The sequence below is a fragment of the Oryzias latipes genome, chromosome 10 (assembly GCF_002234675.1).
Source record: "Oryzias latipes chromosome 10, ASM223467v1".
Taxonomy (NCBI): domain Eukaryota; kingdom Metazoa; phylum Chordata; class Actinopteri; order Beloniformes; family Adrianichthyidae; genus Oryzias; species Oryzias latipes.
Window position 1 is genome coordinate 18,256,315 of NC_019868.2, and position 27,519 is coordinate 18,283,833.

At 40.4% G+C, this 27,519-nt stretch overlaps 2 protein-coding genes across 2 annotated transcripts; both read left to right on the top strand.

Moving 5' to 3' along the window:
• Positions 1-686: 686 nt before the first annotated feature.
• LOC101170105 (BTB/POZ domain-containing protein KCTD12) lies at positions 687-27,519 on the top strand. Its single transcript, XM_004073355.4, has 2 exons — positions 687-2,118; positions 26,552-27,519. Exons 1-2 carry the CDS (start codon positions 1,278-1,280, stop codon positions 27,121-27,123), a joined length of 1,413 nt encoding a protein of 470 aa, XP_004073403.2. The 5' UTR covers positions 687-1,277; the 3' UTR covers positions 27,124-27,519.
• Positions 18,943-22,400, top strand: LOC111948019 (zinc finger CCHC domain-containing protein 10-like). Its single transcript, XM_023959259.1, has 5 exons — positions 18,943-19,139; positions 20,176-20,331; positions 21,247-21,322; positions 21,353-21,529; positions 21,850-22,400. The coding sequence occupies exons 1-5, from the start codon at positions 18,968-18,970 to the stop codon at positions 21,947-21,949; spliced, it is 681 nt and encodes a 226-aa protein (XP_023815027.1). The 5' UTR covers positions 18,943-18,967; the 3' UTR covers positions 21,950-22,400.

Sequence of the window (27,519 nt, forward strand, 5' to 3'; positions counted from 1 at the left end):
ACACTGGTTGAATGTTTGGCTAAATTTGTCCTGGTCAGTAAATCAGATTGTTCAAAATGAACCAATATCAACTAATAATTGCATCAGCAACCACAAATTATGATGAAAATCAAATCGTTGTTGACCCATCACAACCCAGACCCATTTTTTCTCCCTAAAAAATAAAATTATTTGTATTTGACCACAAACCAAGTAGACCACAGAATGCATTTTTGACATTTTTCTGTTACACTGATGTAACATGGGTTCTCATGGGTTAAAAATAATCGTTGCACACCCAGTTTGAGGTCATATGGGAGCTCATCTTATTATTTTTCATCTTGTTCTTTTGTTTTTTACAAAGGCTTCCCTTCCTTTGAGTTGACACTAGATGTCGCTGTTTCCCAATTATTTTAAACGACACCATCACTTCTTAAGATATTTCTCAGAGTACATGTTTAAAAATGCACATTTTGTCAAGTATATAGGTTTAAATGAAACTACTGATATAAATAAAACAGTAAATCCCGTGATTTATTTTTTATTATTTCTTAAGGAAAAAAATATTAAAAACTGAACATCTCAGTGCAACTTCAAACAGAACCGACAGGCGTCATTTGGTTGACTCCGTGCAAAAATGCAGATAAGACGTCTTCAACTATTCCTGGAGGACGAGACATCTTGACCTGGTTCAGAGCAGAGGTGCGTCACTGCGGGTGGGCGTGGTTATCCGTCAGTAGCAGTGCCGTATCCTCCTGTTACGCTGCAGTTGGAGGTACAGGCGGTCACGCGCGCGCGGGGCTTAGTGGCAAAACCCAACCAAAGTGATGGAAACGAGAGGGCTCCTTCTGTTCACCTGGTGACTCAGCCAGCACATCACGCCTGTCACTAACCAACATGTATTGCTTAATTAAAGTTGGGCCACCGGATCCTGTTTGCGCCAGAGAGAGCGGCCAAAAGTAGAAGAGGAGTCCTCCTGAGCATTGGTGAGTTTCCTGCTCGGAGATCGGATGTGGGACCGACGGAGAATTTCCTCCATCTGACAGTGCGTAAAGGACTTGGATGTGCGCTTCGCTATGCTTTAACCCCTGTAGTTGGAGTAGAAAGTGCGCTTTTATGTGAAGCTCTACGCGCGCGCAAAACCAGCTTTCAGCCCCTTCGCTGCCTCTAGGAGCTTAAAGGTCTGAGGCACAAGAGCAGTCTCAGTCACTGCAAAGTTTGTTTTTGGGAGGAAAACGCATCGGAGTCCTGCAGGTTGCAAGTTCTAGACTTTTAAAATCAAAGTTATCTAGTGGACTATGGCTTTACCAGACAGTGGGATTTCTGGGGAGGAGGTTCCCTTCCCAGAGATAATCGAACTCAATGTTGGTGGTCAGGTGTACATAACCCGCTACTCCACCCTCACAAGTGTGCCAGACTCTCTCCTGTGGGAGATGTTCAGTCAGAAGTCTGCCAAAGGTCTGGCCAGGGACACCAAGGGGCGTTTTTTTGTGGACCGGGATGGTTTCCTGTTCCGTTACATCCTGGACTACATGAGGGACCAGCAGTTGGTTCTTCCAGACCACTTCCCAGAGCGTGGGCGTCTCCAGAGGGAGGCAGAGTTCTTCAACCTGCCGGAACTTGTCAAGCAGCTGGCACCCAAAATTAGTAAGCAGAACTCGCTTGGTGACGAGGGATGTCAGAGTGATCCAGAGGACTCTTCACCGGGGATGGATACCGTCCGCAGTCTGGGCTCCCTTGGAGCTACAGCTACCTGTTCCAGTCTGGGGCCAGTAGCCATGGATGGCAAACGCTCCGGGTTCATCACCATTGGCTATCGAGGCTCGTACACACTGGGCCGCGACAGCCACACAGATGCCAAATTCCGGCGTGTGGCACGGATCATGGTGTGTGGGAAGACCTCCTTGGCCAAAGAGGTGTTCGGAGAGACGTTGAACGAGAGCCGTGACCCCGACCGACCCCCTGAGCGCTACACATCCCGCTACTATCTGAAGTTCACCTTTCTGGAGCAGGCCTTTGACAAGCTGGCAGACGCAGGCTTCCACATGGTGGCCTGTAACTCCACAGGAACCTGCGCCTTTGCCCATGAGCAGACCGACGACAAGATCTGGACCAGCTACACTGAATATGTTTTCTACCGTGAGTGAGACTATCGGCTTTGTTTCCCCGGTCCCCTCACCCCCGTCTCCAGGAGACCTCCTCACCCTCCCCACCTCCCCTCCTGCCTCCAGCCATCCTGTCTTTCTCTCCGATGGCTTCTGGTCTAGTAGATGTTCCGTAGATGTTGTGCCCTTCCATCTCTTTTTGCAACCTCCAGCTTTTACCTCCATGAACGGAATCCAGCTGCTGGTGCTCTGACTCTTCTACTCAGCAGGTTGAAGCTGCAGCTTCTCCCATCAACCCCAAATTCAACCTCCTTCCTGTCATCCTCAGGTCCAGCTTTTTGCCCTCTCTCTAGTTGTAGTCCCCATCGCTCGGCAACAGCAACCCTACATCCTTCCCTGCAGAGACTGAAACCTTCTCCTTTTTTTAACCTAATATATCTACTGCACATGCCTTGGTGAAGCACAACATTTTATTCAAAAACTAATTTTGTTAAAAAAAATGTGCTCAAGTGTCCAAGTGACAACATAATCGGTCACAAAGGCAAAATGGAAAGGGCTGAACGAGATGCTGTGATGCACGGTGCAGATCTGTGGCTGCCTCCTTCAGCAAAATCTCCTGTTCGTCTGAACTAAATTAGCAGATAATTGAACATCTTATCAGGCCTGAAGGACGCATACCAACCCCAACAGAAGATAGAAGTGTAATCTAATTTCCTTCCGTTTTTATTCAATTTGTCTCGTGCCACATGGTTTGAGAGTCTTTCATCGTTTATTTGTTCAGTTTGGAATGAGTGAAGCTGGAAGAAGCCACAGGAGAGGAAAAAGTTGCCATTTCACATTTATTTGCAAGTTTATAAACAGGAAATATAAGGTTAAATATTATATAAAAGCCATATGCACAAATATAAAAAATATCAATGTACTGACTGTTTTTTTCAGTATAGAGAATTCTAAAAAAGCATTTTTAACTTTCATTCCTTCATAACAATAGTGTTGTTAATACTCGGTTCAGTATTAGTTGAAGCTTGTGCGTATTTAATGACGTGTCTCACTTACTGTATAAGTGAATACTCACACGAGAGCGTGGGATTATGCCGCTGCCATTCTGCCAGCCAAAGCCAATTGTTTTCTCGCCACTGTAGCAAGGGCACCGTGAGGGCAGGTCTTAGCGACTGGGAAGAGCTTAACTCACCTGGAACCGGGCACAGCCTCAGAATCGCCTCATATACCTCAAATAAATCCACAATATTCAGATTCATAAACAGAGAAAAAATATATCTGAAGGTGCAGGGATTGGAGTGGAGAATGGAGGGAATACAGATGGTGAAAAAAGTGGAATCTGTAAGAAAAAGATTGAACGTGAGATGTAGCTTGATGTTTGAAGGTGATAATAAATGTCTGGGAAGGAACGCTCTTTGACGTGATGAAGTGTACGTCCAAGTTGCTGCACTGAAAAAAAAGGAGTAAAAATGTAAAAAAAAAATCTGTTAATTTTCATTAAACTGGGTTATTCAATTTTGAACGACTAAAAATAAGTGAACTGTGCTGATGCAGGTAAATTTGTCACCTTCAGTGACAGCGCAGCTCAGTCTCAACTAAACCAAATTACATTTTCATTGCAACATTTCCTCCTAAAGGACATTTTTCAAACATCCACTGTTCCTCCCTCAGGCGCCACATTTCTCATCTCTTTAGATACTTTTTTTCCTTCACATTTTTTTTTTGTTTTAACCTAAAGCATTTCATTAAAGAACAAACTAGAAATGAGGACACGCAGCAAAGACTTTCTAGTCAGTATTTGACTACATGATTATTGATTATTCTTCAGTTTGCTCCTTTTCCTTATTCCAAGTGCACATAACTATTAATTTAGATTAAATTGAATCCTTTTTTCTTTTCTTTTATCATTTCTGACTTTTTTTTCCTACCGAAAGATTCTATAAAACGTTCCCAAAACCTGAAATGATGAAAGAATCGAAACGGATTTCCACAAAAGTTATTAAATATCGCTATGGCTCCTTTCTTGATTAAAAGATGATTTATTTTTCCCCGGAACCCAACGCGAATCCACAGAGACCATGTAGAATGCTGCATAGTCTCCCTGCCTCAAACAAAAACAGCCGCAGGCAGCATTCCTCAGCCTCGGCCCCTCCGGCAATGCGACAGCAGCGCCACGGTGTCACGATCCGTCATTAGCACACGCACGAAAAGACGTGCTTCATGCAGGAAATTCCACACATATGTGTCCGAAACCGCTGTCTCACTTTACCATCAAGAATTTCTCTGTGGCTTCGATTTTTCTGCTGCAGATGTGAGATAAGTGTCGACACTGAACAAGTGCAGCAGCGGGCCACACACATGATGAAATACTGCTTTTTTATAACTTTGTGGTGAAACTTGTGGCTGAAAAGAGCAACAGATCTACTTAGGTTGTTGTGTAAGAAGAAGCAGGGTCTAGATTTGTTTTCATGTTGGTACTTCATTTGTATCCAGAGTGCTACAATAAAGACATGTAATCATTTACGTTTTGTTTCTCTGGTTTTTTGGGGTGTAAAGAAAAAATAACGATTAAATTGAAAACAGGGAACTGATTGAGTCAGATTTTGGTTTTGCAGGTCCCCCATCCAGGCACTGACTGGACATATGTTATGATCCTGCAGTACTTTTGTTGCATGGCAACATACTTTGCCAGACTCCTCTCCTTTCCTAGAATGGTTCTTGTCTCAGAGCCAGCAGGATCAGTACTTCCTGTGTTAGAAAAACAAAACAAAACATAAACTAGAAGGAGATAGAAGGGATGCAAGTACACCAAAGGAAGAAGGGATTAAACGTTGGGGTAAAAAAACTAAATAGATGCAAGAGAAGTTTGATACAAAAAGAACCAAAATGCTGATATTTATTTTTAGCCCTTTTGTCATTCTTAGAACCTCTAATTACGTCTTCCATCTGGATTGCTTTTAATCTTGTTACCTTTTTTGTTAATTTAATCAAGACAACAAGATTTACTAATTAGTGGAGCAGTGCGGTCATTTAGGGAAATGTTTCATCATTTACAAAGTCTGTTCCCTTTTGTAATATAATATAATATCATAAAACAGGGGTCAGGTGAAGTAGTTCTATACATACACATTTATCATCCTCTGAGCTTGCTTTGGGATTTAGCTGCAAATTTAAGGTTAAGGTGTGATTAGCTATCACACATCTGAGTGGGCAAAAATCCTTTTGTAGTTTAATCCTTGATGCTGAAAGTCATGCAGGATGGCACTAGGTTTCTTCTGTAAAGTTTTTAGTGTCACCAGACCGCAGGATTGATCTCAGTTTAAGGATGGACTCTACGAGTTAGATCATACTTTAGCTAACTTTAAATGTGAGGCAGAAATACTGTACATGCACAACACCTTTTAAGCTCATGCAGCTTTGTATCATCATGCTTCCACCTCCGTGTTTCGGTATGAGGAAAAACCGGTATGTCTATTTTTGAGGAAAGCCGAACTCATTAAGTACAGAGAAAGTGTCGAGTAGAAGATTGATTGATTGACAAGGTCCATCGCCAGTCAGGACGCAGAACAGTGGGCTGTCGAAAAAAAGCAGGCAAAATCGCACTGAATAAATCTGCAGAGATGTAAAAGGTGAACCACGATACAGTAAGCGAAGACTGTTTGGTAAAAAAGTTCAATTTCATTTCCCCAGCCAATTCAAATTTGTGAAACTTGAATACTATATATAATATATACACATAGATTTAAATATAAAAAGCCTTTAGTTAATGTCTTCTTTTTTTATTTTTTATTTTTGCTTAAGGCTCATGGGTAATGAAGACCCAAAATCAAGGTCTGTAAGAAAATTTGAATGCTTCAGACAAAATTTAAATTTGGAAAGTGTCACGCCCTAATCAGCTAAGTAACTTAAAACACCTGATTTCTTGAGCCTTTAAATTCTCTCTCTGTCTGGCTCAGTAGGTCAAGCAGTCACGGGGAAGATTGTCATTGACAGCTATGGAGAACAAGCCACAAAAGATCATCGCTAAACAGGCTGGTTGCTTATAGAGTGCTGCATCCAAGCATACTATTAGAAATTTAAGAGGAGGACAAAGAAAAATACCTGGTTTTGTTTGGTGGCATAAAGTCCTCTTCTCAGATGAAAGTAAATGATGGATTTTATTTTGAAATCAAAGTGTCTCAGTTTGGAGGAAAACTAGAGAGGCACAGAGTCTGTCTTGCTTGAAGTGTGATGTTTCCACAGTCAGTGGTGGTTTGAGGTTCCATGTTATTTGCTGGTGTTGGTCCACACTGATTCTTAACCCTTTAACACAGGAGTTGTTGCCGGTGACATCAAAATGGCACACGCTCTTCGACATACTGTAAATCTTTGATCGTTCACACAATCACTGGGAATCAGCTGATTCTGATGCAAATAAAAGTGGCTTTTCATAGCTGGTTTTCATATCGGCTTTGCACCAACAATGACACATTACTAATGTAAAGTGTTGCATATCGGCACAAAGCTGCTTTTTTCTCTTTCTCTGATTACGTGAAGACTTTAATTTTTTAAAATGTTGCATGTCATCAAGGCTGCATTACTTCGCTTCAGAAATTGCGTGAAATACTTTATTTGCATCAGAGGCTGAAGAGTTACGATAGTAGAAAGATTGTCAACAATGGAGCTAAAGCTGCGGTGTTAAGTGGTTAAAGTCTACAGTGAATGTAGCTTCCAGGGAATAAGTCCATCCTGGTCCTGATGACAAGCTGGATGGAGATGCTGGTTTTATTTTTCAGGGGGACATGCCCCCCTCCCCCCATGCCCACCCCCCACACACACAATGCTAAAGGTACCAATTGCTGGTTCAATGACAACGACTGACTTTGATTGAGTGGCCAGCAAACCTGCGTGACCTGAACCTGACAGAGAGAAGAAAATGACCAAACAAATGATCTGAAGGAGCCATCAGAGCAAAATTCATTGCCACAGTCTAATCACCGTCAGGCCACTAAGCACTGATACCGCGATTCATTCAAAATGAGGTCCAATCAAGAATTGTGTCCATAGAAATGTTCATGCTTTTTGGAAGACGAATATATATGTGGAAAAGACAATCCTTTTTTGGATTGGTCTGTTGTGATACTATAATTTTCTGACACACTAAACTTTGGGTTTTTGTAAGTCACAATCATTACAACTACAAGATATGTGGAATGAATATATTCAAGTTTCTTTTTTTAAATTGACTGACTTTTTAGAAAAATATTTTTTACACTATTCTAATAATTTAAGATGCACCTGAACGAAAACACAAAAATCTTATCTGACCACAGAATGCGCCCTTATCTAAAATTGTTTTCAGCCTCTCGGTAATTCTGTGACCTTCACACACTATGTGAACCTTCACAAAAACCACAAGTCAGCCACTGCAGGTCTGATTAGTCTGAAAACGCTCCTGATTATCTGAACACAGCACTCATTGTTGCTGGGATTAATTTTCACCATTAGTTTGATGAGATAAACTAAAAAGACTAAAAAAAAGGAAAACTGATTTTGATTGTTAAAGAAAAATATTCTCAGACTCATTTGCAACCCAATTAGAACCTGTAAATTTACAAACTTCATAAGCAAAGTCTGTTTAATTTTTTAAGTCTTTCTGTTTCAAATAACAGAAGGACTTTCATAAATATTCAAATAAATGCTAAAAATAATTTTTTACTCATGCTTTATCAGTTTTACTTAGTTGTGTGCTTTTGTCTACTTTCTAATTCTCATCCTTAGGCTAGGATACGCTATTTAAATTGATGAATATTTTGGACCCTGTTTTGCTTGGGTCAGCACCGGACTGAGACAGGAGCTTAACAGGGGACTGCTTGTCACTGCTTAGTAGCAAAGTGACATTTTCAAACCTGAACGCATGCACTCACAAAAGCACACAGAGCGGAACGTTGCTAGGTAAAAATGAGCAACAATGATTGGGCTGACAACATGGAGCTGTGACGACGTAGAGGTCATGTAACTGATGTTCAGTTTTGTTTCTTTTGTTTCTCTTGTACTTTCCTGAGACCAGTAAAAATACATTATCTTTTCTAAGGCACTTTTTTGCACTGGTTAAAAGTTCACACAAATACAGAGGTCAGTCATGGCGGACGGCTGGCTGTTTGGAATTTGCAGAAGAGGAATTTGAAGATCACAACATGCTTTGGGTTTCTCATCAGCATGTTAACATGAGTGCAATTGCTATTTTGCACCTGCATGCCGGCAAATGTGAACATCAACCTTGATAGCACTGTTGGTCAATGTGTAGCACCAGCTTATTATTTTCCACACTATATGGTGGTATTATAGGCCGTACTGTCAATGATTGGTCTATTCTGAATTTGTGAAATAAAGCGCACAAAACAATATAAGGCGCATTAAGCGAGACAAAGATAAATCATTCAGTCTTTGTGCGTTCACAGTAACTCTTGGGTGATGTCCGAATTCCTTTACAACTCACTACATAGTGCACTATATAGGGCGTTCCCCATTTTGTAGAGTTGTCTGAATCCACAATTCCAAAATCCAGTGCTCTACAATTTCTTTTAGAAGTCACTGCACCCATAGATTGGCAAATATAGACCACATTTCATTGTGTTAAAACTATTTTACATTGAAAAAAAATTTTTTTTGTTTATTCTTTATAAACCATCCATGTTTTCATCTTCAGAACAAAAAGTATTTGTAAATAACCTTTGCAAAATTTTCATATGTATCAGGCTTTCACTTCAGATAATTGGTAACGTCATGTTTACTGTTAAAAAAAAGTAGGAAGACTACTTTAAGATCAGTCCTAGTTTTTAGTATGGAGGGTATTATGGACATTGAGTTATATAGACTAGAGTCGGTGCGCTAGCTTGTTGCGTATGCAAAGTTGGATGCCATATTGGAAAGGTCGACATGCCGGCTCACTGCTGTGCTAAAATTGCACAAACAGAACTGGAAAACCAAGGATGTGACCCACTGAATTAAAGCATACCGGCTGCATGGGCACTCCCTTAAAGATAGGGTGAGAAGCTCAGTCTCCCGGTGAGTATAAGATTCAACATCAGTAAGCACAATCAGAATCAATCCATATTTTTAATTTTTTTAAATTTAGGCTCTTGAGTTTGCTTTATATCGCAAAAAAACAGTGCTTTTGTTTTTAAAAGTTTGCTGCTTTTTTTGCACGTTTGCACATGTTCATGTTAGTACACTTCCTCCTCAGCCTTACTTCTATCATCACAGAGAGCCACTATGTTGACCACCAAACACCAGACACGCGGCTCTCGGAGGAGGAAAGAAAGCCTTAATCTCATGTTTCACATATGATAATAATTAATAATAATTGATACTTTATTTATCCCACAATGGGGAAATTCTTCTCCACATTTGACCCATCCCCTGGGGGAGCGGTGAGCTGCAGCCGAACCGCGTTCGGGAGGCAGTAGCGTTAAAAGATCAATATTGTCTTAACATTCGCATGGAAATACATGTAGCCACAAGTAAATATTTGTTCTGTAAAGTTCTGTTGGATTTTAAACTATAATCTCTCTTCAAACTGTAAAAGCAGAGAAACGAAGAAAAAATGGCTATTGTGGGTTTGCAGAATCACCAAGTGAAAACTGAATGAAGCAGCCTGAAAATAATCCCAGACCCAAAGTCTTTTGGAGGAAATTATAAGATAAAGAAAATTGGGAGAAGAAAAAAAGGACAAGACCAGAATAACTCAAGCAGGCACACAAAATAAATGAAGAGCCCAGAGCAGCTTGAAGGACACAGAAGAGGAGACCAAAACAGAGATATGATAAATGGAGTGAAGAGGAGTGGAAGCTGTGGAAATAACGGATGAGCAAATCAGTCTGGAGTCAGCTGAACTTCTCTTTTGCGATTCATTTTAAACTGACATTCAAAAGAGTGCAATGACACTTAAATGGGTATATCAGAACATTTATCTAAATGAAAAGCTCTGATATAGTGGCACATTTTCACCTTGCATAGTGTCCCATGTTAAAGAGGGAGCAGTTTGTGTTTGTGCAGTGCTCTAAGGGCCATAAAAGACTATAATTCTTCATCTTCCTCTAATTTTCTTCTACCGACTTCACATTTGGCTGCATTCATTGTACCGCGGAAGTGTTGTAACACAAGTTACAGCATGTGTGGCAGTATTTTCACCAGTGAATTTCACCTAATTTGTTTCTTCTGAAACTGTGCCAACACAAAAAGAAAAAGGAGGACACAATATGTCCCCTCTTAGGGTCCTTTGAGCAAAAGCCCAGGAGCCAGATCAGTCCTGATTCCAAATCCATGAGCTCTAAATGAGGAGTTAAAATGTCTCAGCAACATCTTTAATGAAGGCCAGACACCAGCAAATGCCATCCAAGTAATATAACAAAATGAAAACAGAACAGTACAGTTACTGTTTGTCTTTGCACCTCAGTATTTTTTAAAACAGTAAATGCTGTCACAGTACGTTTACACCTAATCTCACTGTTTAGATTTGGAATATTTTGCATATGGATTTCCAAGATTCTCCTAAAATGTGTCTAATAATAGAGTAAAACACACAAAACTGAGTTCTGCTGCAGACTACCAAATACCACCAAGAACCTTTTGGGAGACGTGGATGCAGAACCATCTGAGAGGAATCGTGAGGAATCCTTACTACAACCATCACTGAGACCAAACAGCCGGCGTACACAACAGCAACATTCATCTTTAATATGATTGACTAAAAAGATAAACACCACCCAAAAGTGGACCATATCAACACCTGGCTTTGAACACCAGCTACCAGTTGAAGGATGGACAATCCTGATCCTGAAGGATTCCCAGAAAGGGAACAGCTCCATCTAACTACCACAGAACCACATTAGCTCTTGTCAGGTGTCAAAGCACCTAAGATGTGCAGGTGCATAAATGGGTGAATTCCATGGAAGGAACACCAGCACTGAGGCTGTGACTGGATGATCCACACATGCTTGAACCCGTACAACACTGTGAACCTTCATCAGGATCTCAGTGGGAATTTGGAAAACAAGCTGTAACTCCCAACCAATTTGCATATGTCAACATCAAGAGAGGCCATGATTCTTGACTGGAGAATGGTAGTTTGCCCTCTCTTGGTGGGTGGAGTGCTCCTACCCCAGGTGGAGGAGATTAGATATCTTGGGGTTTTGTTCATGAGTGAGGGAAGATCAAAACGTGAGATTGATAGGCAGATTAGTGCAGTGTCTGCTGTTGTGCGGCTGTTGTGGTAAAGAGAGAGCTGAGCCAGAAAGCTCTCAATTTAATGAATGATCTTTATTCAATTCCTCACCTATGATCATGAGCTCTGGCGGCCAAAGTGAGCTTCCTGCGTAGGACGGCTGCATGGGCACTCCCTTAAAGATAGGGTGAGAAGCTCAGTCTCCCGGGGAGTATAAAATCAGCCAATCTTACATTTTGGCAAACGTTTTAAACTGAAACACTGAAAAATCATTTTTAGGATAAATGGAATAAGGCATGACTGTAGAACCAACTTGTCCATCTTTCCAAAGGTTCGATCCCGTGTAAGATTGTTGACCCAAACTTTCAAAAGTTAAGGGTGTGCTGCATCACAAACCAAACAATGATAGAACAAATGTCTTCAGACTGTGTATCTAATGAAACTTTTGTTTCTATAGCTGCTACCCAAACAAAGTTATTTTGGGGGAAAATGAATGCAGTTTATTATCTTTTAATTGGATGTCATAAATCATTCCGAGTGGGTAAAGGAGTGTCAGTAAGCAGTGTCTGTGTCTTTGTTCGTCTCATCAGTCTGTGAGAGTTTGTTGTCTGTCAGCAGAGTTGTTAGGATAGGATACACCTTGGCCATCTGGAGACTCGTGTTCTAATCTGCACCTCTAATCATCCGTAATCTGAACAGTCAGCCATGTCCTTGTTTCTGCCGTTCAGTACATAGTTGGCCTGTGGCTGAAAATGAGAAACAGGCAGCAGAAAAGCTGCAGGCGTAGTTTAGTGCCAGGATTCCTCGCTCAGGCCGGTTGGTTATGGGCTGTGGAAGCCAAGCACCAGACGGGGATGATGCAGAGGAGGCATGTGGCGCAGGTGAATCAGCAAGACAATCGACTAAGATAAATGTTGTTGCAAACCCTGAAAAAAAAAACATTAAAAAAAAAAACTAGAAACCTCATCTGTTGGTTATTTATTGATGAGTTGTTCACAGATTCAACCAGCTTTTCTTCCTCTTTCCTTCATCCTAATATCCTTCCATTTTCTGCATGGAAGCAGTTCTGCGGTCTCCAGCTGTTCACATCATACATTTCTTCTACTTTATGAAGAATGGCACATTTGTAATTGCTTTGAGACTTCTGAGGCCACTCTGGTGATTTTGCTTTGGGATTTCGGGGGTTTATTCACAAGAATGTCAAGTTAATCTGAAGAATAGATTATTGCTGTTTCATTATGCTGCCATATGTAGTGGTTTGATGTAAATCAGGGAGCATGGACAAAGCATGGGAAAAGTGTAGGCGGTGAAAGCGACGCTGCAATTAAGCATTGCATGGAGCCATGTATGGCTTCACAGTTAAGTGCTGTTTTCTGTCAGACACATTACCATGCATTCATGGATGCTCCGCATCCCGCACATCATTGTGGCGTTACCATGGAGATGACAATGTCCTCCTCTGTACCAGCCTCTCCATCCTTGGGCCGCAACACCTGTCAGTGACCACGCTGAATTTTAAAATCTGCCCGCAGGCAGATCGACAGAGCTACAGTCAAGGTGATTCAGTGGCTGTTGATCATTTATAGTCACCATTCACAATTTTTAAGCTTTCAAACTTTTCAAACTGAAAAACATGTTAATAAGCATTTTTTTCAACCTAAAATGTTGTTTGAACTGAGGTGATACTGCAGCTGTTTTTGGAAATAGATTAAGAGGAGATTATCTGTTACATGAAAGATAAGCCATCTTTGAAAAAGCTGGATTTCTGCTCCTTAGAAGGTGAAACTTGAGGCGTCTCTCAGACGATGACACGTAAAGGCCCAGCGGCCCTTAAAAACAAAAATCCTGTGATAACATGACAAGGATGAAATAAAAAAAAACATTCACAGACATCTCTGAACTGACCTATTGAAGTTACTTATGCAAGTGCACTCCGTTAAAAAAGTTTTGTTTATAAAGCAATATTAATTCCAGCATCATTTATTTTAAATTAGTTGTTTAACCTTTGGATGATCACAGAGCTGAGCTCAAAAAAGAGGTTAATTAACCCCCTAAAGGGAAATTACATTGTTGCAAAAAGCATGATAAAAAAAAAAGCTGCTCTGGCACTGAAGTGATACTTGGCACACAGAAAAGCATGTCTGAGAACCTCAGAGACACTGCAGTATTGTGTTGGTATGGCAGCAACCTAAATGATGTCACATGGCGGGTTGACCTCCAACACGAAAGTGAACACCGCCATTTTACGGCATAGACAAAAACTCCCATAAACCACTTCAACATCCAGTGGCAGAGTTGCTTGTACATCTCAGGATTGCACCATCTGTTGTTAACAAGCACTGCAGTCAGTCTTCTTTTCTTAGTACTGTACACGGTCTTCACTGCAGCTTCTGTCTGTCTGCCAGCATTGTATTACCCATGACAATCGATGGCAGAAACTGAACTTCTTTCTCCTTGCTCTTTATTTAATGCCTCCGCCAGTTTTGGAACGCTCACTGCTCCCACATTAGCAGGTTTCCATGGTTACTGATAAAAACAAAACTCTCCTGACGGGTATTTAGTCATTTCGTCTGCATCGGGGAGAAATATGCTTTGCCTCAGTCAAATGATTAGCTAAACCCAGCTGGTAATAGAAATATTTCTTACAAAGCATGACAACTTATGGTCAAATACATGGAAAATGTTCATAAATTGTAAATAAACCAATAAAATAGAAGAACGCTTTCAATCTTTGGGCTGACACCCTTCTGGACAGCTACTGCTATTCAAAGAGCATACATCCACATGTGCAGACAGTGTTTAACCAGACCGGAGAAAAAAATCATTAAGTTGGAAAGCTAATTCCAACCAACCTCATTGAGCCAGATTGAAATTCACTTCTAAAGTGTGAAGTCAGTCTTTGCTGATAGCACTCATTTACAGTTCAGTGAATCAGAACGGCCTGAAAGAAAGCGAAGGAATTGTTTACTAGTTTGTGTTATCCTTTGCAGTTCTTGGAAGCCCTAAAAGAAAGGCATTACATTCATTTTATGCAAGTGGCTCTCTCCTGACTATTCAGCTTGTTTCTGCAGCCCCTCGCTGCCTGGCCTGGAGTCCTTAGTAGCAAGCACTCCCTGGACCTTCACTCCGCCTCCCAGGCAATCCACAGGAGACACTCACCACGCTGCATTTTTAGAGGATTTTTCTGACCTTCATGCAGCAGGGGAGCAACAGGAAGTTGTTACGTATTGACCCACAGATCGATTCTACACTGTTTAAAAAAAGAAAAAAAAGGCTTAAAGAAATAAAAAAAAGATGCAGAAGCTAACTGGCACTGCTGGCACTGTAAAGTACCATACTAAACATAATAGGTTCTGATCACCTGTTCTGTTAGCTAAATCTTTCTGGTGCCTAATGAAGTATTTAAACTGTGCTTTTGACATTTGGGGTAGTAAGATAAAATAAAAGTGGCTTGGCTATGGGATTTGACAGCTGAAATTCTCCTTATTGATTGGGATTTTTAGTGCAGGTTGTGGCACCAGGCAAGTTTGGACCAGTTTTTTACGGACCAATAAAAAAAAAAAAGAATTGTGTTAGCATTTTTCTTGAGAACCAAATAGGCATAATGGAGGGATAAAAGAGCTGCAGGTTTCATATTTCTGACATAAAAATACACCTCTCAGTTTTACATGTGCTGGCTCCACCTTCTCGCTGTATTGTAAACGGTTTCACCTGCTTTCAGAGTGTTTGATTACATGAGAGAGCAAACAAAAACCCTGCATGCACACTAAGTGAACTGAAGCTGCAGGAGTAAATGATTGGTAAATCTTAAGTGGGTTTAGAATGTGTGTAGACTCTTGGTGACAGAGAGTTAGGGATCACTGCCAACATCTCCCATTTGTTCCATTGGCAGTTTTACAAATTTTCACCTGAGACAAAAGGAACTGACTAACGACTTACTACTGCTGACTGTCATTCTGTCCCAATGGCATGATGACATTTTTAAGGTACGCTTCTTTAAGCAGCACAATTTATTTGCAAAGTTTCCCATATACTTACCGGCTACTTTATTGTTGGCACCTTGCTAGTACCGGGTTGGATTCCTTCTGTCCTCAGAACTTAAACACAGGTAGACCGTGGTTGTAGGTGCCATGAATTAAGTGTGTTCTTTCTTATGTTAAATGAATATAGATTTGTTTTTTGATTATAGGTTATTGTGTAGGTAATCAGCTGGTGGGTCACATGGTTGTGGGCGGTGACCTTAATTGACTATAACTCACCTGTGGTTTTTTCCCTGTGTAAGATGGAAGGGGGGGTGAGCTGGGTTGCCTTATTTTTTGTTGACCGCTTTATGCGTTTTATACGCTTCATACGCTTTTGTGCTTTTCCCTTGATTTTTCGGTAACACTTTATAATAACTATCCGTTATAGCTGGTTAACAAATCATTAATAAAATCTTAACAAATCATTAATAAACTCTTAGTTATGGAGCAATAGATGACTTGCTAAATAACTGTTAACAGTTAGTTAAGGATTTATAAATGTATCTTATAGATAGACAGCAGATAACTAACAAGCTTTTAGTTAGTGAGCTATAAATGACTTGTTACCCGTATATTCATGAGTTCTAACTGTACCTTATTAATTAGCCAGATGATGAAGAAACTGTTAATAAATTACTTACTAATGACTTATTAAGAATCAGTTAATACTTTAAACATGTTACTAGGACGTTATTATAAAGTTGCAGCTATTCCTCGTTTCTTCACTATTTGTAAATGAGGATCAATTCCAACTTTATAATAACGTCCAAATAACATTTACAAGCTAATAACTAACGCTTAACTGGTATATTAACTCACACTTTACAGGTCAGTTGTTAATAGTTTAACCATCTGCTAGTGAAGCTTTGTTGAAAAGCAAATGGGTGGGACAATTTCAAGGTACAAAAATATGTAATATTCAAAATATCAGATGCTTTATCTCATCCTTCTTTCACTAATAGCTTTTTCTGTTTACCGTACTTGACCAAAGAAACACCACAAGTTAAGTGTTGAACACTGTTTATTCCTTTTCCACACATACTGAGTCGTCACATGGCAGATCAGCAGAATAAAATGGAATTTTAGAACTTTTTGAGCAGAACGCTGGTCAAACAGATCTTTTAATGTCCATACATCACAGCAATGTCATGGATTACCCGTCCTAGCGGCCCTTTGCGATGTTGACGGCCAAGCCACTCATGCCATTCAATAACTCTGAGATGGTCTAACAGTAACTCTTCTGTACGATTTCCCCTGAGTCTCCACACATTTTCCTTAACTGTTCTCCAGGCCCTCTCTATGTGTTGAGTATGTGCACCTGTTTGGGCATCGACATATGACACACTGTGATTGACAGTGAAATGAGTGTAACCTAGCTCAGGTAAAGCATTGTGATAAGCCCGCCATTCGTCACTTATTATTGTAGAGCCTACTTTAACATGGTGAGCTATAAGCGGCACCAGATCTCTCCTTCTTCTTCTCTCGACCAAGCGAAGAATAGGTTTAGCATGTCTTCTCCCCCTCCGGTCAACACCTAGCATCCCAAACACCCACTTCTTCCTCTTCCACCCACCAGCCATTCGTCCCCGTCCATACTGTTGAAAACATGAAATATTAGGAATTATTCTTCATCAAACCAAAAAAAATATCTGTCATTCAATAATTTGTATATTTGCATTATTACATAATAGTGATTGCTGCTTGCCTTTCTTTTATGTCTAAAGTGGCTCTCATCAACTGTGACAAACTGCTCCTGCCCCCCGATGTACTGGCCTCTTGCTTGCTGATATCTGTCCATTGCAGTGGTGCAAACATCTCGCAGCTTTCGAGCCATCTTGGACAGTGTTGCTGAGCTCCCAGAAATGTCGTCACTTATCATGTCCACTTGACGTAGGCGCAGGCCTTGTGCAAATCTAATGAAAGAGCAAATTATTATTACACCACAGTTCTTGTCTCCTTTTTGGTTTGATAGACAAAAAATCCAAAAATTTAAGGTGTAAATTACAACTTTTAGCAAAATAAATCACAGAAGTGAAATAACTCCAATCACCTATCTTCATGACTAGAGATGCTACATAAGATGAAAAGCAACATTTTAGTAAGTACAGTCTCCAAGTATTGTTTATGGCAGCATAGTTATATTGTATTTCTATAGAAATAAACACTTTATGTCAAAGACAGACATTCTAAAATAATATACCAATGCAATAGTGTACCTGTAGAGAAACCGCATCCAGTTGAAGAGGGAGACCTTTGATTTGCTGAATATAGATTTGTGTCTAACAGACCTCTTCAGTTTCCTTCCTTTGTGGCTGTGGTGTTTGCAAATCCTGAAAATATACAAATAAAAATACTTATGACATAGGCCAAGGTAGTGGCCAAAGCAGTGATTCTAAATCTGTGTTCAAGTCAAGGACCCCCCAAAGTAATGTGTATTTGGCCATAAAGCCCAACTAGAAATATTTAGTGCAAGGAACCCCAATAACATATACATTAATATATTTCAATGGTGTTGTTATTTTTTATAGCAGATATGCACAGCCTTTTAGCGTATTGTAATCATGTACATTGTGTAGTTTATAGTAGTGTGTATCTAGAAATTAAAGGGTAACCCAACAGGGCAGTTGAATGCTGACTCCACTCTCAGCCCATGATTTGAAAAATGCAAAACAAACAAAAAAAAGGAGTGGGGCTGGTGAAGGTAGGCTGAGCTGGGGAGATATGGTTTGGATCTGTGATTGACACTGACGTTAACTCATAAACTGTAAAAACAATGGACGAAACGAGGTGCACCACTGTTCCTGAGACAGGCGCCGCCATGTTGAAATCAGTAAACTGATTGAAACTGAAGCTCTGAGTCATCGGGACAGAAGCTGCCCAACTGATGACTCAGCTGATGAATCCCGAAATTCAACTTTACTACCTCAGGGGCAGAAGGCAGATGGTTATAAATTGAGGAGTTAAAAAAATGTATTATGATTTTCAAAAATTTGGCAAGAAGGACAATAGTCAGCATGTTTACCCTTAATCTTAACATGAGTTAAGATGCCCTTTTATTAGCACAATAAATAGATTTAATTTTCACAAGAAATTCTTTAACAAATTATCAATGTGTGTTGTCATTTTATTCAATAAAAAGAAACTTACCATGCATAGTTATCCACACAGACTGATTCCCTGAATTTCATCTTGTGTTTGCATTCTTTGCATCTCATCCGTCTTCTTAGAAGTCTTTTCTTCTGCAGCCATTTGATTAAGACTTTGTGTCTCCTTGTAGATTTAGTTTCTCCTTCGATAAGCTGTCTTAGCTCAGTGGCTAAACCAGGCATGATTTTAGTTTTCTTATCCTCCGTTTTTCCGCGCACTCACCACACTATTCCTTGGCTTCAGTGACTAACTCCCGCCAGATTACGTTTGAATTGCAAACTATAATAAATCGGTGTGATGAGGATAAACCAAGCCAATCATATTCGTATTCATGGGCTGAGGGCGGTGCCATGCGGCCTCCCCCATCATATCGGCTGGTTATCAACTTGTCAATCACCGTTGTAGGCCCATTTTGATTAGTTGCAGTCGGCGACAACCTAGACAGATGCGCCCATCCTTCACTCACGAGTCACGTAGCAAGTTCTTTAAATTGATTTCAAGGCATAGAGATGAACACACGGTCTGGTAAAATGTCCAACCCCAGCGGGAATGCGCAAACTACCGCGATAAATCCAGGTACTGTCGGAAAAAATAGGAAAAAGTCAACAGCGGGAATTTCGAAGGAGAGGGAAACTTCAACTGTGGACCAGCCGGATGTGCACATGGACGATGACGGTGTCGGTAAGCAAACGTGTTATCTTTTCTTTCAATGAAAAGAAGCTTGATTGAGATTGATTAAACATCGGAGTCATTGATTTGTTTTACACAATTCAACCATATTAGTGAAGCCACTGGCTAGGGCACAATCTTCCTGCACGACTCGTGCCACGAGCACCCCAAAAATGTACCCCCCCCCCCCCCCCCCGCAGTTTTTCTAGACTAAAACCGCTCATTTCCACGTCCAAGTTAATGAAATGTGCGCAAGGGCACCCTTACTGTCGTGTGTACTTGTTGTAATTACAGTATTTGCACTCTGTGAAGAATACACTGGAGCAGCCCGTACGCATGTGCGCGGCGCGCGCGTATGTGTGTGTGTGTGGGGGGGGTTAACGCGCGGGGCAAACCAACTTGGCTGCAGAGGACGTGAACATCTGAACAGGTACAGAGCCGGGGAGGAGCTCAGACACCGCTTATGACTCCAGATCCCGCAACAAACCAGCAGCTGCTTTCTAAATAAAAAAATAGTTTTTATCCATAAATTAATGTAATTTATTGGGTTTACTGGATTTTATGAAAAGTGGAAGCAGAGAAAAAGACGAGTCTGCATCAAAGTGAATTTGTTTCCATCATCTCACTCATCATGACTCTGGGTATTTGACAGACAGAAAAGTCTATACCAGGTTGTGAAAAATGGACAAAGGATCTAAAGAAACATCAGCGTCCAGTTTAGAAACAAGAAAAACACTCCAAGGATAAAAGTATGCAGGCGGGGTCCAAAATTAAAAACTCACTAGGTGCCAAATATGACCAAATTTGACGATGGAGGAGTAAAATTAAGAGCAACATTTGGCTAATGAAGGTTTGCTCTTCATTAGCCATTTCTTGTTAATTCGCTTATTGGTGGATTTTATCTAAGCTCTTCTGCCGTTCTTGTATGATATTTGTATAATATTAACCCTTCAGAACATCAAAACATTATTTTTAAAGGTCATATTTTATACATTTACCCTAACCTGGCTTTTCTAATTAGAATTTGTTCTTTATGGTATCATTTCAGATACTGAGGAAACTGTAGCTCCAACAGCATTTCTGCATTTTAAGAAGAAAGAGCTTAAACAACGTGAGGCCAAGAAGAAGAAGCAGCACACAGTCACCAAAAAAATCAGTGACCTGACTAAGGAGAGAGACTCCCTCTGCCAACAAGTTGGTCAAAGTAAGTGGGCCCACAGTTTTGTTTGTTGTTTGAAACAGGACTGCACACCTGGCAATAATACTTTGGTGCTTTGTAAAATATATATATTAAGGGAAAGAAAGGGCAACATTTAACTGTGAGAAGGCCCTCATCAAAACATGGAGCTCGGCGCTATGGCCAAAAAAAAAAAAACTTTGTCTAGGTTGTCCTCATACTCCCTCTTCTGCTAACGACCATCAAACGGATTTTGCTGCGTGTGATTTGATGCTCCAAGTTTAAAGTCACCACCACAGTGACCAAATTTTATTTTTTGACTCACCAGCCACCATCAATAATGTGTTTCATTTCCTATCACAAATAAGTTGTTTTTGTTTCCTTTAGCACAGCAGCAAAACATGTCACTTAAAAAGACCCCCATGCATCGCCCACAAGATCAACTGTAGTCTGGACCAGCTGACGAGAATGACAACTTTAAGAAAATGAAATGATCTAAAAGTAATTTGTAAATGGCATGAAGACATTTTTAATGTCATGCAACTGGAAACTCTAACTAAAACATGCAGAGAAAACAAGGACAGATTTACTCCAAGAAAGCAGAGTGCTGGGTAAATAGAGGCCAGATTCTCCCAAAAAAATGGGAAAATCTTGAACTACAAATTTGAATTAATTGATCAAATTAATTTATTGGCCAGGTCTATTGGAACACAAGTGTGTTATTGCACAGTTAGTTCCTAAAAGATAATAGCCTATTTGTAGCATCGATTAACAGCAAACACATCTGTTCAACTGATGACCCACAGTGATGCTGATTAATTAAATAGTAAGTCTTGGGAAATGCAAATGTTAAAAGAATGTATGCGAGTGGACTTGTATTATCATAGGTAATAATTTCAAATTAACAATTGAATTGTGTTTTCTATCATGTTGTTCACACAGATAACAGTGGGACAACTGAGTCATTTTCCTCGGCCAACACATCTCCTGGTGCATCTTCTTTTTCTTCGTCCTTCAGTTCATCCAGCTCCAGTTCATTCAGCTCCAGTTCATCCAGCTCCACTTCATTCAGCTCCTCTTCATCCAGCACCTCATCAACTGCTTTTTCAGATCAGAAATTGAAGAAAAAACGCAAGAACAAAAAAAAAGCACCGCCACCGGAGTCAAAAAAAAAAGGACAAAAGAAAGAAAAAGAAGACAAAAAGGGAACACAGCAGGCGAAGAGGTAAGCGTAAAGACAGGACAGCAAAAAGGCCACTCCCCTCATGTGTGTCAGGGTGTCGAGCATGGAGACATCACATCTGTCTCTCTGTGTCTCTGTTTGTCTGTATCTATCTTTTTCTATGTCTGTCTAGCTTTCTTTCTGTTTTTGTGTGAAAAAATGTTTTAAATGTATGTCCTGGTGGGTATAGTATTGTGAACTCTCCAATTGCCTTGTTTGTGTAGTCTTCATCCCTTTTTGCAACCGCATAGTATCTGTGTTTGTGTCCCTGTGTTTATTCACTTATTGTATGTTTGTTGTACTTAAATTTCTATCTGTTTCAGCACGTCATCCTCAAGAGGTCATCAAGAGATACAAGAAAGTCCTAAAGGCTTACAAGAAAGGGAGAAAGCTGAGTTTGGCATATCAGAAGGTCGGTGTTGACCGAAACACCATTGTCAGCAATGCTCCGATCTGTGAATTGGCTGTGGTGGCCCCAAAGACATATAAGGAGTTACTGGGTGCCCACACGCCACAGCAACGACTTCAGGACTTTTCAAAAAAATGTCTGGAAGTGATAAATAGTGATCCAAACCTTTTGAGGGATGTTGAACATCAAAAGAAGAAGGGAAAACTGATTCCTCTGTCCAGGAAAGCTTAGGTATTGAAACACTGCGGGATGGTGTCACAGAGTAGTTCAGTGTTGCTCAGGTCCGGTTGACCAAATATATTGAGTTCTAATTTTTCTACAGCAAAAGTGCCAATGGCTTGTTATAGATTCATTTGTTTTTTTCTGTTCTGCTCAAAAAGTTCTAAAATTCCGTTTTATTCTGCTGATCTGCCATGTGACGACTCAGTATGTGTGGAAAAGGAATAAACAGTGTTCAACACTTAACTTGTGGTGTTTCTTTGGTCAAGTACGGTAAACAGAAAAAGCTATTAGTGAAAGAAGGATGAGATAAAGCATCTGATATTTTGAATATTACATATTTTTGTACCTTGAAATTGTCCCACCCATTTGCTTTTCAACAAAGCTTCACTAGCAGATGGTTAAACTATTAACAACTGACCTGTAAAGTGTGAGTTAATATACCAGTTAAGCGTTAGTTATTAGCTTGTAAATGTTATTTGGACGTTATTATAAAGTTGGAATTGATCCTCATTTACAAATAGCGAAGAAACGAGGAATAGCTGCAACTTTATAATAACGTCCTAGTAACATGTTTAAAGTATTAACTGATTCTTAATAAGTCATTAGTAAGTAATTTATTAACAGTTTCTTCATCATCTGGCTAATTAATAAGGTACAGTTAGAACTCATGAATATACGGGTAACAAGTCATTTATAGCTCACTAACTAAAAGCTTGTTAGTTATCTGCTGTCTATCTATAAGATACATTTATAAATCCTTAACTAACTGTTAACAGTTATTTAGCAAGTCATTTATTGCTCAATAAGTAAGATTTTATTAATGATTTGTTGACTAGCTATAACAGATAGTTATTATAAAGTGTTACCGATTTTTCTATTTTTGATCATAATATTACAAGTGGATGCAATTACCTTCATTTTCCATTATTAAAACCAGCAAAAATACAAACTTCGTCATGCTCTATGGTTTTTGAGCGCGTCATTCAAAACCCGGACCCACCCAGCGTCAGCCTCTCAGCGACTGTTTGGTTTAGTCGCTACAGTGGTGTTGTAATCATGCTCAATAACTACCATTGTAACTGCCATTATACTACCACCACTTGTCTGAACCATTGACACAATCCATACTTTCATGTTGTTGACACCAAATTCTGACCATACCATCTGAATGTTGCAGCAGAAATGGAGACTCCTCAGATCAGACCACGTTTTTGCCCATCTGCCTCAAGGTAGGCTGTGTTGTACGTTCAGAGATGCTCTTTTGCAGACCTCGATTGGAACCAGTGCTGGTTATTTGAGTTTCTGTTGTCTTTCCATCAGCTGGAGCCAGTCTGTCCATTGTCCTCTGACCTCTAGCATCAACAAGATATTTACGCTCACGGAACTGCCTCTCCCTGGATATTTCTCTTCTTCGGACCCTTCTCTGTAAACCCTGGAGATGGTTGTGGGAGAAAAATCCCAGTAGATCAGCAGTTTCTGAAATACTCAGACTACACCGTCTGGCACCAACAACCATGCCACGTTTAAAGTCACTTCAATCACCTTTCTTACCCATTCTGAGGCTTGCTTTGAACTGAAGCATGTCTGCCTGCCCAAATGCATTGAGTTACTGCCATGTGATTGGCTGATTATTAGCAGTTGAACAGATGTGCCTAATAAAGTGGCCGGTGAGTGTATATGAACTTTAATTTGAGTCAATCAGTCTTCCACATTGGTTTCATGTTCTGCTTCATAGGCCAAATGCATTTCAAATAGGTTTTTAGTTTGTTTGCATTTCCCACACCTAACAGCAGATCGATTTTAGTTCCATGTTAGTGTTTTATTCGTGTGGTCTCTCTGTGTGTTTTGTGGGCGGCTCGAGTGTAAGCATCATAAACAGAGGACGCCCTGTCAAATCCAAAAAGGTGTTAACATCCAGCAGCTCATTGGAGTTGTTTATCATAGCAATAATGTGGGGAAAAAAGGTTGAGTCCCAGTAAGCAGATGGGGGAGTGGGAAAGTAACAGAGAGAGAATGAGGGAGCAGGAGAGCAGGATGGCTGTGCGTGAAAATGCTTTCGCATATATCCCTGGAGAAGTGGCCCGGGGATAAGAGTTGAGTGCACTCCGTAACTGTTCTCCTCCATAAGGCTTAACAGAGGAGGATAGCATGGAGCCAAACCCCCCACCCCCACCCCCCCAAGTGGATTACTTCTGCAACACTGCTAAGCCCCCACACTCCCACATCCAGGCAGCTCTAAAACACACGTATTCATTAGACACTATACGCATCAAACAATCGTCTGGCACAGAACCATTTTCCTTCGACTCCTCCTCTCCCTGCATCTTCCTCCTTTTGCTCTGACTGAATCTCATTCAAATTCCGTTTTGTGCCCAGTATTAGAACGCACACATTCACGCAAAGGCTCACGTTTGCACAGAGACGATCCTCACGTGCTATCATGCACTGAACTGAGCACTCTGTGAGTTTTTTTTTTTTTAAGTGTTCCGTGTCAGTGGGAGAATAATCTGTGCCACTTTTGCTTGACACAAGCAGCTTTTCCAGCTATCCAAGACAGGTTGACGTGCTGCACGGGCCCTCGGGTCCTCATATTATTGGGGTTTGTTATTCACTGATGTCTGGATTTGCATTTCAAGTCAGGACTGAGAGTTTAAAAGCAAAAATTGAGGTGAAATGTATTCATTTTAGTTGGATATCAGTTAAATTTCTTCCATTCTGGGGTTCTGTACGGCCTTTTAGACTCTAAAATGTAAAAGGAGGCTAGAAGCTGATTACTCACTCACTGGTCTCTAAGAAAACAGCAATTACACAGCCTTTCAAATACCAAGAGCTACCTGAGCTACACAACACTCTCTGTCTATTCTGCGAAATTGCCCAGCTGCAAACGGTGTTCTCACACAGAGATGAGATGAAAAATCAACATCCCATGAAAAATGGTTTGACAAGTCAGGAGGTTTCACGCCTTCCACTCAGTCACTCTCCAATATATTATGCATGCAAGCCAAAGGGAAGGCGAATTGCAAAAAAACCAAAACAAATTGAATAAAAGGATTTTTCTTCTCCTTTCATTTTTTTTCTTGTTTTTCTTTCATGGCGTTTTTTTGTTGAATGATTTCTACTTCTGTCAGTCTTGTGACCCCACGTCCCCGCTTGAGAAAATTCTTGGAAGCCTTAATGATGACTGTCAGTTTTGTTTCATACTCCTGTTACTCTGATATGACAATTACATAGTAATTTAAAATCGAATTATACTTTCTTTTGATTCATTAAAGACCCACTCCAGTGAAAATGGTGTTTTTGACATGTTTTTGTCGCATTTTTTTGATGACAGAGGACATTTGTTTTCCTTGTCCCAGCTGGGATCTGACTCAAAACTGTACAGCTGGATAGCTCCAATACTGCTCGCCATCTTTTGTTGCACCATTATTGTTAGGTTTGGGAGTTTAAGGGGCTGTAAGCTCGCCAGAAAGAATGTGAACAGAAGGATGACAGGAAGTGGCTTACTCTGTGCAGTTCCATCCACAAATCAGAGATGAATTTCTAATGAACTACTGCTGCTCTGCAGAGACTATGTTCTGAAAAACGACAGGTTTTTTGCTTTTGTCTAAAAACGGCATAATCATAATTAAAAGATCACTGGAAACGCGTAGAAAATAGCTCAAAAAATGATTGGAGTGGAACTTTAAAGCCCCTAAAATGATGTTAAACAGTATTTAGCTTAGCTTAAGCAAGAATGTTGTTGAGAAGCAGATAACATTTGAAAAACCTAAAGTTTAAAAAAAAAGTCTTAAAATGGTAAAAAGCTCAACCGGAAACTAAGTAGGCGCTAAAATGCATAGTGCAAACAGATGTCAATGATATAAATGTACCAGCAAAGCTAAAACTGGTATTTACTTGCCCAAGAAAGACGAATTATGTAATTTTTTAAGAGCAAACGGAAGTGCTGGTTAAAATGGAACTAAATCTATTCCTGTAAAGCAATTAGACTTTTACACACCTCCCAGCCCTTTATTAGAAAAATATGCAATTTTTATTTTGTATTTTTTTTAACTTTTATTCTGCATAGTACTGCATAGTGATAGAAAGTCTTTTCTTTAGTGTGAATTCCTTGAGTTATTTAGTCTACCAATATATTTCTTTCACTGACTGCTAGACTTTTAGAAATGACCACAACCAGCTGAGATTTTGACAGATCTTTGCACAGAACCACAATTACTGATCTATCCAGTGTCACAAACCTAATAGGAATCATCTAAGCCAGTCGGGTCCATCATCTTAGCTACAGGATCTCGCCAATAGGATATCAAAAGTTCTTTGAACAATCTTTTGGGTGAAAAGTATTATGCTAAGAATGAATCCTCTCTCAGACACACAATTCTTTGCTTTCCTTGCAGGTTCTTCCTTAGCAGCTTCCAAAGTAGTGACCTCTGACCCTCCAGTACCTGATGAAGTGGCATCACCCAAACACGCCAATCCCACTGAATCAGCCACAGTGGAACTCAGTTGCACGGGTCGGACTCAAAGCCTTCCAGAAACTAGCTGCATCACAACGTTTGACCTTCAAAAGTCAGTTTCTCCTCCTCAAACACCCCCGCCACCCCCTCCCCCTCCCCTCCCTGCCCTCGATGTCGCCGACCTTCCACTTCCTTCACCCCCAATCCTTGTTCCGCCTCCACTGCCACCCAAGCCCTCTTCCATTAGCAGTCCTCCGCCACCGCCAACGCCACCCGCCGCCGAGAGCCCCCAGCGCCCCACCACTCTTAATTTGAAGACACTCCCGCGGCCCTCTGTCAGGGAGAACGGCGGCCCCCCGTCTGGAATAAACGAGGACGAGGATGAGAGGAAATTGCTGGAAGAGGATCTTAAAAAATGCATCGAGGATTTCAAAAAGATCCGCTTGCCAAAAGTCTTTCCAGATCGCAAGAGGCACTGGCAGAGTGACTTACTCAAGAAGTACAATGCTTAGAGAACACAGTTTTAACACAGCATGCTGCACAAAGTAGCAACATGTGTCAGCAAGTCTTTTTCAAGCTCCAATAATCCTTTGCATGTCAGCAGAACTGATTTGTTTGATACAGTGTAATGCTTAGACAGAGTTATTCTAGTGATCCCACAAATGCAATGACACAGAGATGTTACGTTGCATTTAATTGCAAGCCAAAAAACAACTGTAGCAGTGATTGTTAGACATACATCAACTGTTTTCATATTTTTTTATATTCCACTAAAGCATACTGATGTCAATAAATACTGATCTTTGCTCTTTGTTTATTTTCAGGTTATCAAACAGCTGAAAAAAGCATGAAGTTGTAAAACATTTGACCTTAATGATGTAAAATAAAAGAGAAATGACTGAAATGTA

Bases quoted from the DNA above. Each gene is read 5' to 3' on its own strand.
- LOC101170105 (XM_004073355.4), top strand. From the start codon at position 1,278: ATGGCTTTACCAGACAGTGGGATTTCTGGGGAGGAGGTTCCCTTCCCA. The intron at 2,119-26,551 runs GTGAGTGAGACT...CTTTCCTTGCAG, and splicing joins CACTGAATATGTTTTCTACC to GTTCTTCCTTAGCAGCTTCC.
- LOC111948019 (XM_023959259.1), top strand. From the start codon at position 18,968: ATGAACACACGGTCTGGTAAAATGTCCAACCCCAGCGGGAATGCGCAA. The intron at 20,332-21,246 runs GTAAGTGGGCCC...TTGTTCACACAG, and splicing joins CTGCCAACAAGTTGGTCAAA to ATAACAGTGGGACAACTGAG. The intron at 21,323-21,352 runs TTCATCCAGCTC...ATTCAGCTCCAG, and splicing joins TCTTTTTCTTCGTCCTTCAG to TTCATCCAGCTCCACTTCAT.